The sequence below is a fragment of the Mobula birostris genome, chromosome 8 (genome assembly GCF_030028105.1).
Source record: "Mobula birostris isolate sMobBir1 chromosome 8, sMobBir1.hap1, whole genome shotgun sequence".
Classification (NCBI taxonomy): domain Eukaryota; kingdom Metazoa; phylum Chordata; class Chondrichthyes; order Myliobatiformes; family Myliobatidae; genus Mobula; species Mobula birostris.
The window spans coordinates 101,005,346-101,020,921 of NC_092377.1; the positions used below are offsets into that span (position 1 = coordinate 101,005,346).

The 15,576-nt window shown below is 45.6% G+C and overlaps 1 protein-coding gene across 1 annotated transcript; it reads left to right on the forward strand.

Annotated features, from left to right (window-relative positions):
- Positions 1-2,458: 2,458 nt before the first annotated feature.
- On the forward strand, positions 2,459-15,246 carry LOC140201538 (endonuclease domain-containing 1 protein-like). The gene is made up of 2 exons (XM_072265806.1): positions 2,459-3,040; positions 10,410-15,246. Exons 1-2 carry the CDS (start codon positions 2,726-2,728, stop codon positions 11,481-11,483), a joined length of 1,389 nt encoding a protein of 462 aa, XP_072121907.1. The 5' UTR covers positions 2,459-2,725; the 3' UTR covers positions 11,484-15,246.
- The last annotated feature ends 330 nt before the right edge of the window (positions 15,247-15,576 follow it).

Below are 15,576 nucleotides of genomic sequence, written 5' to 3' on the forward strand. Positions count from 1 at the left end.
CCCCCCCCCCGCCCATGCAGCACTAGCAAACCTTCCTGCTAGGATATTAGTCCCACTCCAGTTCAGGTGCAAACCATCTCTTCTGTACAGGTCCCACCTTCCCTGGAGGAGAGCCCAATGATCCAAAAATCTGTCACTATCCCTCCTGCACCAACTCCTTAGCTGTGTGGTTTTCCTAGTTCTGGCCTTACTAGCATGTGGCATGGGTATCAATCATGAGATCACAACACTGGAGGTCCTGTCCCTTAACTTAGCACCTAACTCCCTGACCTCACTTCGCAGAACCTCGTCACTCTCCCTACCCATATCGTTGCTTCCATTGTGGACCACAACCCCTGGCTGCTCCCTCTCCCAATTATGAATGCTGAGGACTCAATCTGAGATGTCCCAGATCCTGGCATCCAGGAGGCAACGTGCCATCTGGGAGTCTTGTTCTCACACACGCTGAGCCTCCATTCTGTCCCCCTGATGAATCCTCTATCACCACAGCTCGCCTCTTCTCGCCCTTCCCTTCTGAACCACAGAGCCAGACTCACTGTGACTGCTGGGTGATTCTCCACTCCTCCCCTACAGTATCCAAAGTGTTGTTGAGGGGGATGGCCACGGGGGTTCTCTGCACTGGCTTCCTGACGGTCACTCCGTTTCCTGTGTCCTGCACCTTGGGAGTAACTACCTCTCTATGTGTCCTATCCATCTACCCCTCAGCCTCCGGAATGACCCTGAGTCGATCCAGTTCCAGCTCCAACTCCCTGACATGACTGTCCGAGCTGCAGCACACACATTTGATCACAGCAGTGCATTTGAGGGAGAGTGTGGGAAAGCAATAACAGAGTGCAGAGTAAACAGTTGCAGTAGCGGAGAAGTGCAGACCAGGCAGATCATATGGTGCAGGGTCGAAACGAAGACAATAGACAGGCCATAACCAGGCAGATTGTGAGCACCGGAATCCTGTTCTCAGCATTATTTATTTACTTATTTGCATATCAGTTGTCGGCCTTTGTTATGTATAGCTTTTCATAAACTCTATTCTATTTCTTTATTTTCCTGTAAATGCCTGCAAGAAAATTAACCTCAGGGTAGAGATTGGTGACACATAGTGATATGTACAGATATTTTGATAATAAATTGACTTTGTTCCATAGCCCTATAATAGCAGATAGAAGCTGTCCTCGAGTCTGGTGGTATGTGCTTTCAGGCCTTTGCATCTTCTTTCCAAAAGAACATAGAATGTTCCAGCACATTCCAGGCCCTTTGGTCCACATTGTTGTGTGGTAGGACCTGTTAATCTCCAAAAGACACTGGAGCAAAATTGAGCTGTTTGGCGTATTGAATCTGCTCCACCATTCTATCATGGCTGATTTATTATACTTTTCAAACCATTCTCCAACCTTCTCTCCGTATCCTTTGACGACCTGATTAATGAAGAACCTATTAACCCCTGCTTTAGAATTACCCAAGGACTTGGCCTCCACCGCGGTCTGGGCAATGAATTCACCACTCTCTGGTTAAAGAAATTCCTCCTCATCTCTGTTCCAAAGGGACGTTCTTCTAGGGCAGGGGTTCCCAGCCGTATTTTATGCTACCATTAACCAGGGGGTCGGTGAATCCCTGTTCTAGGGAGATCTGTAATTGCAAGCTGTCATCTCCTTTAGAGGTGTTACACAGCAGCAGTTGTTGTTGCAAGGGGCGGTATACACATCACTAAGAATCTCACCTGGTCTGTACATACTGGCTGTGTAGTGAGAAAAGCGCCACGGCGCCTCTTTCACCTCAGACGGCTGAAGAAGTTTGGCATGAGTCCCCGAATCCTCATGACTTTCTACAGGGAACGATTGAGAGCATCCTGGCTGTCCGTGTCACCGCCTGGTACGGGAACTGTACTTCCCTCAATCGCAGGGCACTCAGTGCGGAGAGTGGTGTGGACACTCCGTGGATGTGAACTTTCCTCTGTTCAGGACATTTACAGCAGCAGGTGCGTAAAACGGACCCAGGGGATCATCAGGGACTCCAGACACCCCAACCACAAACTGTTTCAGCTGTTTCCGTCTGGCAAACGGTACCGCAGCATTAAAGCCAGGACCAACATTCTCCGGGACAGCTTCTTCCACCAGGCGATCAGATTTATCAATACACATTGATCTGATTGTGTATCTGACTGATTACATGTATACAAAACAATTATATATACAGTTTTAGTGTTTGGGCACTACAATCCCACATTCCCCCTTTTTATTGCTTGTACATACCGACGGAGACGCACCATAAAGATTTTTATTCCCTCGTGTTGCGAGATGGATGTAAGAAATGAAATAAATTCTAAGAATTCTGAATTCTGAAGGACAATATGTTGGAACAAACTACAGTTCCCGGCAAACCTCCTGCATGTCAACAAACCTCCATTTCTGGCTCAGAGGGACATCCTACTGAACGCCCAATGATGTCATCCGGCGCAATGCAGTTTCTTGTTTGCCTCTGTGCACCGGGCACTAGACAGAGGGCTACTGTGTCCGGCTCCGCGGCGGCTCCTGCACCGGTAGGTCATGGTTAGAAACTGTCCCCTTGCCCCGCCACTGGCTCCCTGCAGCTTGTGAGGACCAGCCCCTGTCTTGGTTGAGGTGCTGCAGCGGAGAGAGGAAACGATATCGAAAGCATCTCCGCCTCGCCCCCAACGCTTTGGACCACCGCTTAGCTGGCTCTGCAGGTTTAGTCCCGCCGTGTGCGCAGAATGACCATGAATCCCGGAGGTCTGCTCTGCTTCCTGCTCCTGGCTGCTTCTCGTCCCGGGATAGTGCGGGGAAAGGTGGTGAAAGATTTCCAGGAATGTAACTGGTTCTTCCGGGATAAGGTGTCGCCGCAGGGATTTGGAAATGATAGCGCGAGCAACCTGGTCAGGATCTGTCAGAAGTACAAGAACGATTATCACTTTGCCACCCTCTATCAGACAGACCACCGGATCCCGATGTACTCCGCCTACCGCTACCCCTGCTCCATGGGCCAGGACGAGGCTCACAGACCCGCTGCCTGGTTTCTGGAACCGCAGGTAAAGATCGCCCCTCGCTTGTCTGACCGCATTCCGGAAAACAAATACCTTCTCATTGCTACCGTGGAGAAGGAGGAGGTACAGGAGCCTGAAGACACACACAAAACGCGTCAGGAACAGCCTCTCCTCCTCCGCAATCAGATTTCCGAATGGACAATGAACCCATGAACGCTTGTTCACTATTTTCCCCTCGTTTTGCACTTATTTTTATTTATTTTTATATATTCTTCTTACTGTAATGTATAGTTTTATTATTGTGCATTCCAATGTACGGCTGCCACAAAAACAATAAATGTCACATGTGCCAGTGATATTAAAACCTGGTTCTGATTCATTTGGATCAAATTCAGGCAGGTATCGGAATCAGGTTTAACATCACTGGCAAATATTGTGAAACTTGTTGTTTTGCGGCAGCATTACATTGCAATGCATAATTTTAGAACTAGACATTACTATAAATAAATAAAGTAGTGCATAAAGAAAGCAAAAAGTAGTGAGGTAGTGTGCAAAGGTTCAACGTCCATTCAGAAATCGGATGGCAGAGGTGAAGAAGCTGTTCCTGAATGGCTGAGTGTGTGCCTTCAGGCTTCTGTACCTCCTTCCTGAGGGTCGCAATGAGGAGAGGGCACGGCCTGGGTGATGGGGGTCCTTAATGACGGATGCTGCCTTTGTGAGACATCACCTTCTGAAGCTGTGCTCGTTGCTGGAGAGGCTGGTGCTCACGGTGGGGCTGGCTGAGCTTGAAATCCTCTGCGGCCTTTTCCGATCCCGGGCAGAATGGCCCCTCCCCACCAGACAGCGATACAACCGGTCAGTAAGTTAAATAAGACATCCATATCATTAGATTAGTAACCAAAACACGGCACCAGGTACACTCATCGTGCTGAGTAGGGGGTTAGTTTTGAAATCGAGGATAACTTAAGGGAAGAATGATTTGGAGGGGTGTGTACTGTCGGGGTTAGAACGTTTACAGTGTCTGGTCGCCTCGCTAAAGGAAGGATGTGGAAGCTTTAGAGAGGGTGCAGAGGAGATTTAGCAGGATGCTGTCTGGATTGGAGAGCATGCCTTTTGTGGAGAGGTTGAGCAACCTAGGGCCTTTCTCTTTGGAGTAAAAGAGGATGAGAGGAGACTTGATAGAAGTGTACCAGATGAGACGAAGTATAGATCAAGTGGACAGCCAGAGACTTTTTTCTCAGGACAGAAATGTTAAGTCAAGTCAATTGTTATTTAACTGTATACTATCAAATGAGACAATGTTCCTCCAGACCAGGGTGTAAAGCTCAATAGTACATATAGCGCACAATAACTTAGGATAGTATTAATTAAATGTACAAATGAAGTATGCATATATAAACAAAGTAAAGTACATAAATTAAAATATTGTAGGGTACAGAACAAATTATCCAGTGGCACTTCGAATGCAATGCAGCAGGGAGTTCAGAAGCCAAATGGCCTGAGGGAAGGAATTGTTTCCCATCCTGACTGTTCCTGTCTTTATGCATCAGAGTCTCCTGCCTGATGGCAGAAAGTCAAAGAGGATGCTGGATGGATGGGTGGGATCCTTAAAAATACTAAGAGCCCACCTGATAAATGTACCCGATGGATGGTAGGGACCCTATAATCCTCTCAGCTGTTCTCACAGTCCTTTGTAGGGATTTCCAGTCTGATGCTCAATTGCTTGCATATCAGATAGAGATGCAACTTGTCAGGACGCTGTCAATGGTCCTCCTGGAAAACGCAGTTAAGTTGGAGGGGTGGGGTGCGTGCAGCCTCGCTTGCCACAATCTCCTCAGGAAGTGTGAAGGCACTTCTGTGCCTTCTTATTCAGGGAGGTGATATTCAGGGACCAGCTGAGCTCGACCATGATGCGAACGCCCAAGAACTTGGTGCACGACTCTCTCTGCAGAGAAGCCATGTATGCGCAGAGGGGGATGGTTCACCTGCACCTTCCTGAAGTCCGCAATCATTTCCTCGGTCTTCTCCACATTCAGACTCAGGTTGTTCTTCCCACACCAGTCCACCAGCCGCTTCACTTCCTCTCTGTTCTCTGACTCCTCATCGTTGTTGATGAGGCCGACCACCGTTGTGTCATCTGCAAACTTGATGATACGGTTTGAGCTGAATCCTGCAACACCGCCATGCATCAGCAGTGTGAACAGCAGCGACTGAGCCCACAGCCCTGGGGAGACCCAGTGCCCAGTGCAATGGGACTAGAGACATTACTGCCCACACGGACTGACTGTGGCTCCTACAGGGGGCATAATTTTAAGATGATTGGACAAAAATAAAGGGGCCTGTCAGAGGTAACTCCTTTACACTCTGTGGAGTGTTCTACAGGTAGAGGCAGATACATTAGGGGCAGGTAAGAAACTCTTAGATGGGCACGTTGATGATAGTAAGTTAAAGGAAGGAAGGATTGGATTGATCTTGGAGTAGATTCAATGAGTTTAAAATAGGTGGCATCAGGGACAGTAAAGTAGGTTATCAAAAATTACAGGCTGGGGGGCTCTTGGTCAGCTGGATCAGTGGGTAAAAGGTGTTCAATTCAGAGAAATGTGAGGTGTTGGACTTTAGGCAATTAAACCAGGATACGACTCTCACTGTGAAATGGCAGCAGAGCCCTGAGCAGTGTTGTAAATAAGGGCAACTTCATGCAGAGGCCGGTCACTATATGGAAGGAGTTGTCATAGGAAGTGCTGGAGACAAGTACACTAACAACATTTAAACTCACTGGGGCAAGTAGATAGGTAGGAAAGATTTAGAGGGAAATGGGACAAACCTGGGCAAATGGAACTAGTTTGGATGGGCAACTTGATCAGCGTGGAGAAGTTGATTGAGTTCAAGAGCTTTGGGGTAATGGGGGTTCAGTTCAAGAGTCACAAGGTAATGTTGCCAATCCATAAAATCCTGGTTTTATTCCACATTTGAAATATTGTGTTCAGTTCTGGTCACCTCATTGTAGTAAGTATGTGGAAAATTTAAAGAGGGTGCAGAGGAGATTTACTAGGATGCAGCCTGAGTTAGAGAGCATCTCTTATGAGGATAGGTTAAGGATTTTCTCTTGGGAACGAAGGAGATTGAGAGGCGACATAGACATGATAAGAGGTCTAAATACAGTGGACACCCAGAGACTTTACCAGGGCAAAAATGGCTAAAACGGGGGGGGGGGGGGGGGGGGGTCATAATTTTAAGATGATTGGAGGAAAATATCGGGGTGGTATCAGAGGGAATTTTTTTACAGAGTGGTAAGTGTGTGAAGTGCCCTGCCAGGGGCGGTGGTAAAGACAGACATATTAGGAGCATTTAAGAAACTCTTAGATTGGCACATGGGTGACAGAAAAATGGAAGCCTGTGTGGGAGGGAAGGGTTAAAGTTGATTAAAGGTTTGGCACAACATGGTGAGACAAAGGGCCTGTACTGTGCTGTAATGTTTTATATTTCATGTTCCAAGTTGGGCCGAGGGCTTGTTTCCACCCTGAATTACTCTGTGACTCGATGAACAATATCTTTATTATGGGAGGTTTCCATTTATTTATTGAGATACAGCGTGGAACAGGCCTTTAAATCCTTTGAGTTACACCGGCCAGCGATCTCCTGATTTAATCCTAGGGTAATCACGGGACAAGTTACAATGAACAATTAACCTACCAAACACGAGGAAATCTCAGATGCTGGAATTTCAAGCAACACACATAAAAATTACTGGTGAACGCAGCAGGCAATCCCCCCTCCCCCTTTCTTTCTCCCTGGGCCTCCTGTCCCATGATCCTCTCATATCCCTTTTGCCTATCAACTTCCCAGCTCTTAGCTTCATCCCTCCCCCCTTGTCTTCTCCTATCATTTTGGATCTCCCCCTCCCCCTCCCACTTTCAAATCTCTTACTAATTCTTCTTTCAGTTAGTCCTGACAAAGGGTCTCGGCCTGAAATGTCGACTGTGCCTCTTCCTATGGATGTTGTCTGGCCTGCTGCGTTCACCGGCAATTTTTATGTGTGTTTATTAACCTACCAACGTCTTTGGACTGTGGGAGGAAACCGGAGCACCCGGAGGAAACCCACACTGTCACAGGGAGAACGTATAAGCTCCTTACAGGCAGTGGGGGGAACTGAACCCAGGTCCCTGGTACAGTAAAGTGTTGTGCTCACCACTACGCTACTGTGCTGCCCCACTATGCGACTGTGCCATGATACATAGAACAGATCAGTACAGCACAGGACCAGGCCCTTCAGCTCACATTGTTGTGTCAAACTAATTAAACTAATGACTTTTGCTTGCACAATGTCCATATCCCTTCATTTCCTGCACACTCATGTGGTTGTCTATCATATTTGCTTCCACCACCAGCACAGAGAGTGCACTCCAGGCACCCATCACCCTGTGAGGTCAAAAATTGCCCCTCATATCTCCTTTGGGTGTATCCTCTCTCACCTTCAATGGATGCCTTCTGGTACTAGATATTTCTGCGCTGGGAGACAGCTTCCCCGACAGAGTTGGAGACCATGCAGAGAATATGTACCAGATGTTGCCTAGGACGAAGCAGTTCAATTATAGTCACAGACTATAGTTTTCTACGCACCAAAATCTCTTGTTATCCCCGATGATGCAAGCCTGGGATTTAGGAGGGGCTGTCGGATTATCGGAAGTGAGTGGCCGCAGAGCAGATTAGGGCAGGAGGGACTGTGGCTGTGTCTGAGGGAGTATGCAGAGCGCTCTCGGAGGAGGACTGGTTTGGAGTGAGACTCTAAAAGAACAACGATTAGGGGAATGGCAAGTGATGAGGAGACCTGTCACTGGAGGTCACAATCATTTAGGCAGAAATTCAGTTGGATATAACTTGGGGTCTGTGTCCATAGGACACTCAAAGTTGCTGCGCAGGTTGACAGTGTTGTTAAGAAGGTAGATGGTGTGTTAGCCCTCATCGACCATGGGTTTGAGTTCAAGAGCCGTGAGGTAATGTTACAGCTATACAAGACCTTAGTTAGACCCCACTGGGACTACTGTGTTCAGTTCTAGTCACCTCACTACAGGAAGGATGTGGATACTATGGAGAGAGTGCAGAGGAGATTTACAAGGATGTTCCCTGGATTGGAGAGTGTGCCTTATGAAAATAGGTTGAGTGAACTAGGCCTTTTCTCCTTGGAGCGATGGAGGGTGAAAGGTGGCCTGATAGAGACGTATAAGATGATGAGAGGCATTGATCGTGTGGATAGCCAGAGGCTTTTTTCCCAGGGCTGAAATGGCTAACACAAGGGGGCATAGTTTTGAGGTGCCTGGAAATGGGTACTGAGGGGACGTCAGGGTTAAGCTTTTCACACAGAGTAGTGGATGCGTGGAATGCACTGCCAGCAACAGTGATGGAAGTGGACACAATAGGGTCTTTTAAGAGCCTCTTAGATAGGTACATGGAGCTTAGACAAATAGAGGGCTATACGCTAGGGAAATTCTAGGCAGTCTCTAGAGTAGGTTACATGGTCAGCACAACATTGTGGGCTGAAGGGCCTGTAATGAATTTCTATGTTCTATAACTGAAGTATAATGTGGTATGGGCTCTTTGACCCATTGGTTTTGAATAGGTTTATTTGTTGTAGAAAAACAATGCACAAGAATTTAAATGAGCATGTTTCATAAGAAGTTCTCCTTATTTGATAGCCTCAGTGCAGAGGTCATCTCCACCGGTGCAAATTCCTTTTGGTTTCAACTCAACAGCAGTAGGATTTATATAGAATTATATAATATTTTATATTCTACTTGATGCAAATCATTTACACACTATGAATGATGAGTATAAATACAGTAAATGCTGCTTTTTCACTGTGGTTTTAAACATCAATTCATAAACCTCTCTCAGATCTCCCTTCTGCCTCCATCACTCCAGAGAAAACCACCCAAGTTAGTGCTGCCTCTTGCCCAGGTGACATCCTGGTACACTCCTTCTGCAAAGCCTCCACATCATTCTTCTGATGAAGCAACCAGACCTGAACGCAAAACTCCAGATGTGGCCCAACGAGAGTTTTATAAAACAACAACATAAATTCCCAACACTTGAACTCAATTCCTCAATTACTAACTGCAAGCCTATCATATGCCTTCTTTACCACCCCATTTACCACCCTTTACCACCCTATTAACCTGTGATGTGAAGAACATGCTCCAAGCTGGTGGTAAAGTAGATTTTCCCAAAGAAAAATAGATCAATAATTGAAAAGACAAAAGAATCGCAGTACTGCTGGGGAATAGAGGAATAATTTGTGTCTCTGTGGGCCAGAATCAAATAATAAATTAATCAAAATAACTCAGTGAATTAGTTACTATAATAATTAATTCTGAAACTTTATGCAGGAAGTTAATGTAAGTAATGATTAAAGTGTGGTCAGCATTGAGGGCAGTGTGAAATGATACAACAGTATAAGACCATAAGACATAGGAGCCGAATTAGGCTACTTGGCCCATCAACTCTGCTTCACCATTCAATCATGGCTGATTTATTATCCCCCTCAACCCCATTCTCCTGCCTTCTCCCTGTAGCCTTTGACACCGCACCTAATCAAGAACCTGTCAACCTCTGCTTTAACTATACTCAATGACTTGGCCTCCACTGTTGCCTGTGGCAGCGAATTCCACAGATTCAACACTCTCTGGCTTAAGAAATTCCTCCTCATCTCCGTTGTAAATGATGTCCCTCTATTCTGAGTCTGTGCCCTCTAGTCCTGGACTAGAGGGAAACATTCACTCCATGTCCACTGTATCTGGACCTTTTATATATTTGATAGGTTTCAATGAGATCCCCCCTCATTCTTCTAAACTCCAGTGAGTACAGGCCCAGAGCCATCAAACACACCTCACACATTAATATTATACAACAAATTTCATGGTATATGCCAGTGATATTAAACCTGATTCTGACTCTGACCCTTTCATTCCCAGGATCATTCTCGTGAACGTCCTCTGGAACCACTCCAATGCTAGCACATTCTTTCTTAAATATAGACCCAAAACTGTCCACAATACCTCCAGCTGTGGTCTAACAATACCTTATAAAGCCTCAGCATTATATCCTTGCTTTTGCATTCTAGTCCTCTCGAAATGAATAGTAACATTACATTTTCCTTCCTCACCACCTCCTCAACTTGCAAGTTAACCCTTAGAGCAGGGGTTCCCAAGCTGGGGTCCATGGATCCTGATCCCTCGCTTAATGGTGTTGGTCCATGGCATAAAGAAGGTTGGGAACCCTTGCTTCAGGGTTTTGGAGATTGCAGATAGTGGGCTGGTCCATGCTCATAAAGCCATCACCCAGTTCTGGTCTTCAAGATGGGCATGACCCATAAAATGGCACCTTACTGTTTCTCATCTGTGTATGATGTTGGTTTCAGATCGATAATCTAAATCTCCCAGATGAAATGGCGAACAATATTAACTCTCTTGGCAAGCTGCAGGCACTGAACTCAGATTATAAGGGCGAAGATTACCAGCGGGGCCATGTTTACCCATTTAAACTTAATAACAAGACAAGTGGTACAAGCACCTGCACACTTACCAATGCAGTCCCCATGACCCCGAAGGCGAATAAGATTTGGTACCACAAGGTGGAAGCCGTAGTGACAAAGCTGGCGGGAGCATGCCATAAATCGGGTCGGGTAATGTACCTGGTAACAGGTCCTGCCAACATCACGGAGGAGAAACTGAAGGGAAGGGTCTCAGTGCCTGGATTTGCATGGACGGCTCTCTGCTGCACCTTCCCACAGGATCAGAGTGAAGATCCCTGTCAGAGTACCCCCACGAGTGCAGAACTGGAAGGGGAGAATGAAGTGACGTACAACAAAGACTACTCATTGGCATTCATGAAAGATTTGGAGTCGGAGGCGGAGGCGGAACATCTAACAGTGAATGAGCTACAACGCCAGCTGGGTGTGGGCAATATCTTTAACAGCTGTGGCTCAGGCAGCCAGGCTGAGGAAGAGATTTTTGAAGAGATCAAAGATCTTATCAAACAAATAAAAATCAGTGTGGCTGATCCAATGTTGGAAGAAGACAGTTTACCACAGCCACTTTCCAAAGAGAATGATGGTAATGACTTGGTGATAGAGCCAATTGCAGCTCCATTGGAACTAGCCAGTGAAGAGGCGAATGAGGCCATCTGTCCATCTATCATCACCACAATCTTTATTCCCTTCAAAAACATTGCCCATGCAATCATGATCTTTGCCCAACTCTTTGCAGCTGTCCTCCGAGTTATCCGGGTCCTGGCTGTCACAGTTTTAAGGATCCCTTTTGGGATTATCTACAGTACTGTCAGCTGTCTTACCACCATGGCTAAGTATTTGATTGTCACGGTGTTCTCAGTTCCCCAAGATCTCTTGTGTATTGTGGTCAGCATTGTATCAGACACCACCAATGTCATCTCTTGGGTTGGCAGATTGATCAGGTATTTCATCAGAATTTTATAAGTCTTCACACAAAGGCTCTCTGGTGCTTTGTGAAGGGCTTGCCTTTCATATGGAGAAACTATTTATCCACCAGTCCTAGCTTCCAGGGATCGCCGATCACCGCCACTAACACGCTCTGAGGATTCTTCCCTTGCCCACTAAAAGAGATACTACCCTTAGCCTTCATATACTTCAGGAAGCCCTGCTTTGACCAAACCTAGATGGTTCTATAGTGGTTGATGTGTATCCCTCACTAATATGGTTTATCTAATCATTATTGGAGTGCTGTTATTGGGAGCTTGCTGTTAGCAAATTGCCTGCCTCATTACCTATACCTCAAAGAGGATGACAGTTTACATTTCTGTCATGAAACGTTAAACTATGTTTTTCTCTCTCCGCAGATGTTGCCTGGCCTGCTGGGTATTTCCAGTCATTTCTCTCTTTAGGCCAGATTTTGGGCATCTGATGGTATTTTGCTTTAGTGCTCTTCACAGGTATTTAAGATTGTCCGTTAAGGAAATTGGAATATGCTTGCTAAATCAATCTTCCAGCATCTAGGCTTCCAATTTTTCTCGCATGAAGTTTCATTGTTAACCTACTGCAGGGCAGAGTTCCTAAAGGGATTATTATTCACACTATTTGTGAAACTCAGTCTTGGTTGTTGACATGGCCAGTTAGCTTCTTTATGGAAGCGCTGTGAAGATGGTAGTGGAAGATTGAAGAAAACATTGAAGACTAATGTGTTAATGAAAATTAAGGCTGTGTCAAAGCCTTATGGTCAACACACTCATCGTGCAGGAGTAATGAAAAGAGTCATAGAACACTACAACACAAAAACAGGCCCTTCAGCCCATCTAGTCTGTGCCAAACTATTATCCTGCCTAATCCCAATGACCTGCACCTAGACCATAGCCCTCCATATCCCTGCCATCTGTGTACCTATCCAAGTTTCTCTTAAATGTTGAAATCAAACCTGCATCCACCACTTGTGGTGGCAGCTCGTTCTACAATCTCACTCCCCTCTGAGTTAAGAAGTTCCACTTAAACATTTCCCCTATCACCCTTAGCCTCACCCAACCTCAGTGGAAAAAGCCTGCTTGTATTTACTCTATCTATACCCCTCATAATTTTGTATTCCTCTATCAAATCAAATCTCCCCCCATTCTCCTATGCTCCAGGGAAATAAAGCCCTAAATAGTTAACTATTCAAAGATACTGAACATAATTTAGAGAAGATTTCACCCTTAGAATGGAAATATTAGAGTGGTCAAAAAGCAGGTTTTAGAAAAAGGTAGATTAGGTCATTAGAATAAGAATTGGTTTATTATTGTCATATGTACCAAGATACAATAAAAAGCTTGTTTGCATACTGTTTATACAGATCAAATCATCAGATTCAGATTGAGATTTAAATTTATTTATCACATTTACATCGAAACTTAACAGTTTCAAAGGTGTGCTGGGGGGTGCGGAGGATGCCCGCAGGTGTCACCACACATTCTGGCGCCAACACATCATGCCCATCATGCTTGGCAGAACAACAGGCGCCAGGGTAGCAAACCCTGCTCCTCCCTCCCACCTCACACTGCACAGTGCACTGAGCTGAGTCGATATCAGAGCGAAGCGCACAGGGAAACTGCAGTGCAGGTAGATAATAAGGTGCAAGATGACAATGAGCTGGATTCTGAGGTATGTGTGCAATTTGAACAAAAGGATTAGAAGGTATAAGGCACACATCATCCGAACTGGGAAATACACTCAATGGCTAATTCATTAGGTACACCTGAACTACTGTGTGTAAACGCAAATTTCTAATCATGCGGCAGCAATGATTGATCATGTCTGCGTAAAACATGCAGACGCAGTCAAGGGGCTCAGTTGTGGTTCAGACCAGACATCAGAGTGGGGAAGAAATGGGATCTGAGTGACTTCCGCCACGGAATGATTGTTGGTGTGGGATTTTCGCACACGACAGTCTCCGGAGCTTACAGTCAAAGGTGTGAACGACAAAAGCTATCCAGCGAGCAGCAGTCCCGTGGGTGGAAGCACCTCATTAATGAGAGAGGTCAGAGGAGAATGGCCAGACTGGTTCAATCTGATAGGAAGGCAACAGTAACTCAAATAACCACATGTTAAAACAATGGTGTGCAGAAGAACTTCTCTGAAAGCACAACACGTAACATTGAAGTGGATGGGCCATAGCAGCAGAAGACCACTAACATACACCCAGTGACCTCTCTACTAGGTAGAGGAGGTAACTGGTAAAGTGGGTGTATATTCTCATTTCCTCATTGTCACTGGGTCAAAATTCCAACCATAATGCAGGGGCGCCTTCACCAAAAAAAACAACCATAGTATTTCAATGAATCCGCCTCTCACCACCATCAGCCAGTGAACACAGGACTTGCCAGTGACACTCACCTTTCAAGAATCACAACTAAGAAACACAGGTGTCCAAGGATGGTTTTATGAAGTTCATCGACTGTGCAGAAATGTTACTCACAAAGCTGTTGGGTTAGGGGTACTGAAACACGCTGCCAGGTACGAGTGCAGGCGAGACTGTCCAGGGCAACAGAAGCACTCCTGAAATGGCCAAGAATTGCTATACAAGCTTTATTTATAGAATAACAAATGCGAGGAATAAGTGAGTAGGAACAGGGGAGCAGGATGATAGGGGATTGAGTGCCCATTCGAGACTGTTTATTGTCAGTCTTCAGTACACAAGTGTGAAAAGAACAATTGTTACTCCAGACCTGATACAGCATAAAGAACACACAACACACAGAATATCTGGGCACCATGCTAGCATAGCAGTTAGCCTGACGCTATTATAACCCATGGCACTGGAGTTTGGAGTTTAATCCCAACATCATCTGTAGGGAGTTGTACCTTCTCCCCCCACCCCCAGAATGCCTGAATTTTCCCCAGATACTCCGGTTTCCTCCCACAGTCCAAAAACATACCAGTTAGCAGGTTAATTGGTCATTTTAAATTGTCCTGTGATTAGGCAGGGGTTAAGTCAGAAGTTGCTGGCAGTGTGGCTCAAAAGGCCAGAAGGGCCTGTTCTGGGCTGTATCTCAATCAATAAAATAAAAATAAAAAACACGATAAATATCAGAGCAAACCTATAAAACACATTGTACAAGTAACTGTTATATCGATGGGCTGATTGTATGTACAGAGTGACACTAGGGGCTGTGTGGGTAGTAGTGGTTAATGTAGTGTGAGTTAATGGGTGGTGCTGTTGATCAGTCCAACGGCTCGTTTTTGAATCTCGTGCTCCCGGTGTGGATGCTATGTAGCCTCTCCCCTGATGGGAGTGGGATGAACTGTCCATGAGCAGGCTGGGAGATATCCTTCATGATATTACTGGCCTTCTTCCAGCACCTTTCTGTATATATGTCCTTGATGGCAGGTGGGCTGGTGCCAGTGATTGTGGGGTTTGTATGAGCATGGACTGAGGCAGGCAGACCACAATGGTCCCCATCTGTCATTTACCTTGTGAAACAGACAATACTAATGAAATTGAATGTGCTAATCACTGCACTGGAAAATTATAAATTTATAGTTTTCAATGATTATTATAAATTTGGTTCTGCACCATCTTCAGATCAAGAGTAATGTCAAGAAATCATTAAGAAATGCGTAATCTGTTTCATCGTAGTGGGATAATGCTGACTGAAGTCACACAAGAATATAAATGGCATTGATAAGGTGTTTGTAGTCGATGTTATTTGTATGGATTTTGTGATGGGTTTGACCTTCAATAAATTACCACGTCTAAAAAGGATACAGTTGTCATCCATCTACACCAGGGATTTCCCTGTTACGAACCGTGAACTTGATAGGTCTGCAGAAACATTTGGTTTTTAAAGTGGAAAAGCTGTTGAACTGCAGCAACATCGGAAGTCCGGGTCCAGCGATACAAGTTGCTGTCTCAGCTGGGGTTTTCCTTGGTTTGCAGTGGATGACCATGACGTCTGTGCCTTGTCATCCCCTTCACTCTCCACAGGATGCTGCAGAACCGCCTTCCTGGCCATTGGATGTACTGTTGAACTCATCCATTCACCCTGCTGGAGCTGGCTTCTCATGCTAGGACAGGGCGTGTCCCTAT

Coding starts and splice junctions, on each gene's coding strand:
- LOC140201538 (XM_072265806.1), top strand. CDS start 2,726: ATGACCATGAATCCCGGAGGTCTGCTCTGCTTCCTGCTCCTGGCTGCT. Junction 3,041..10,409: donor CCTGGTTTCTGGAACCGCAG/GTAAAGATCGCC, acceptor TGTTGGTTTCAG/ATCGATAATCTAAATCTCCC.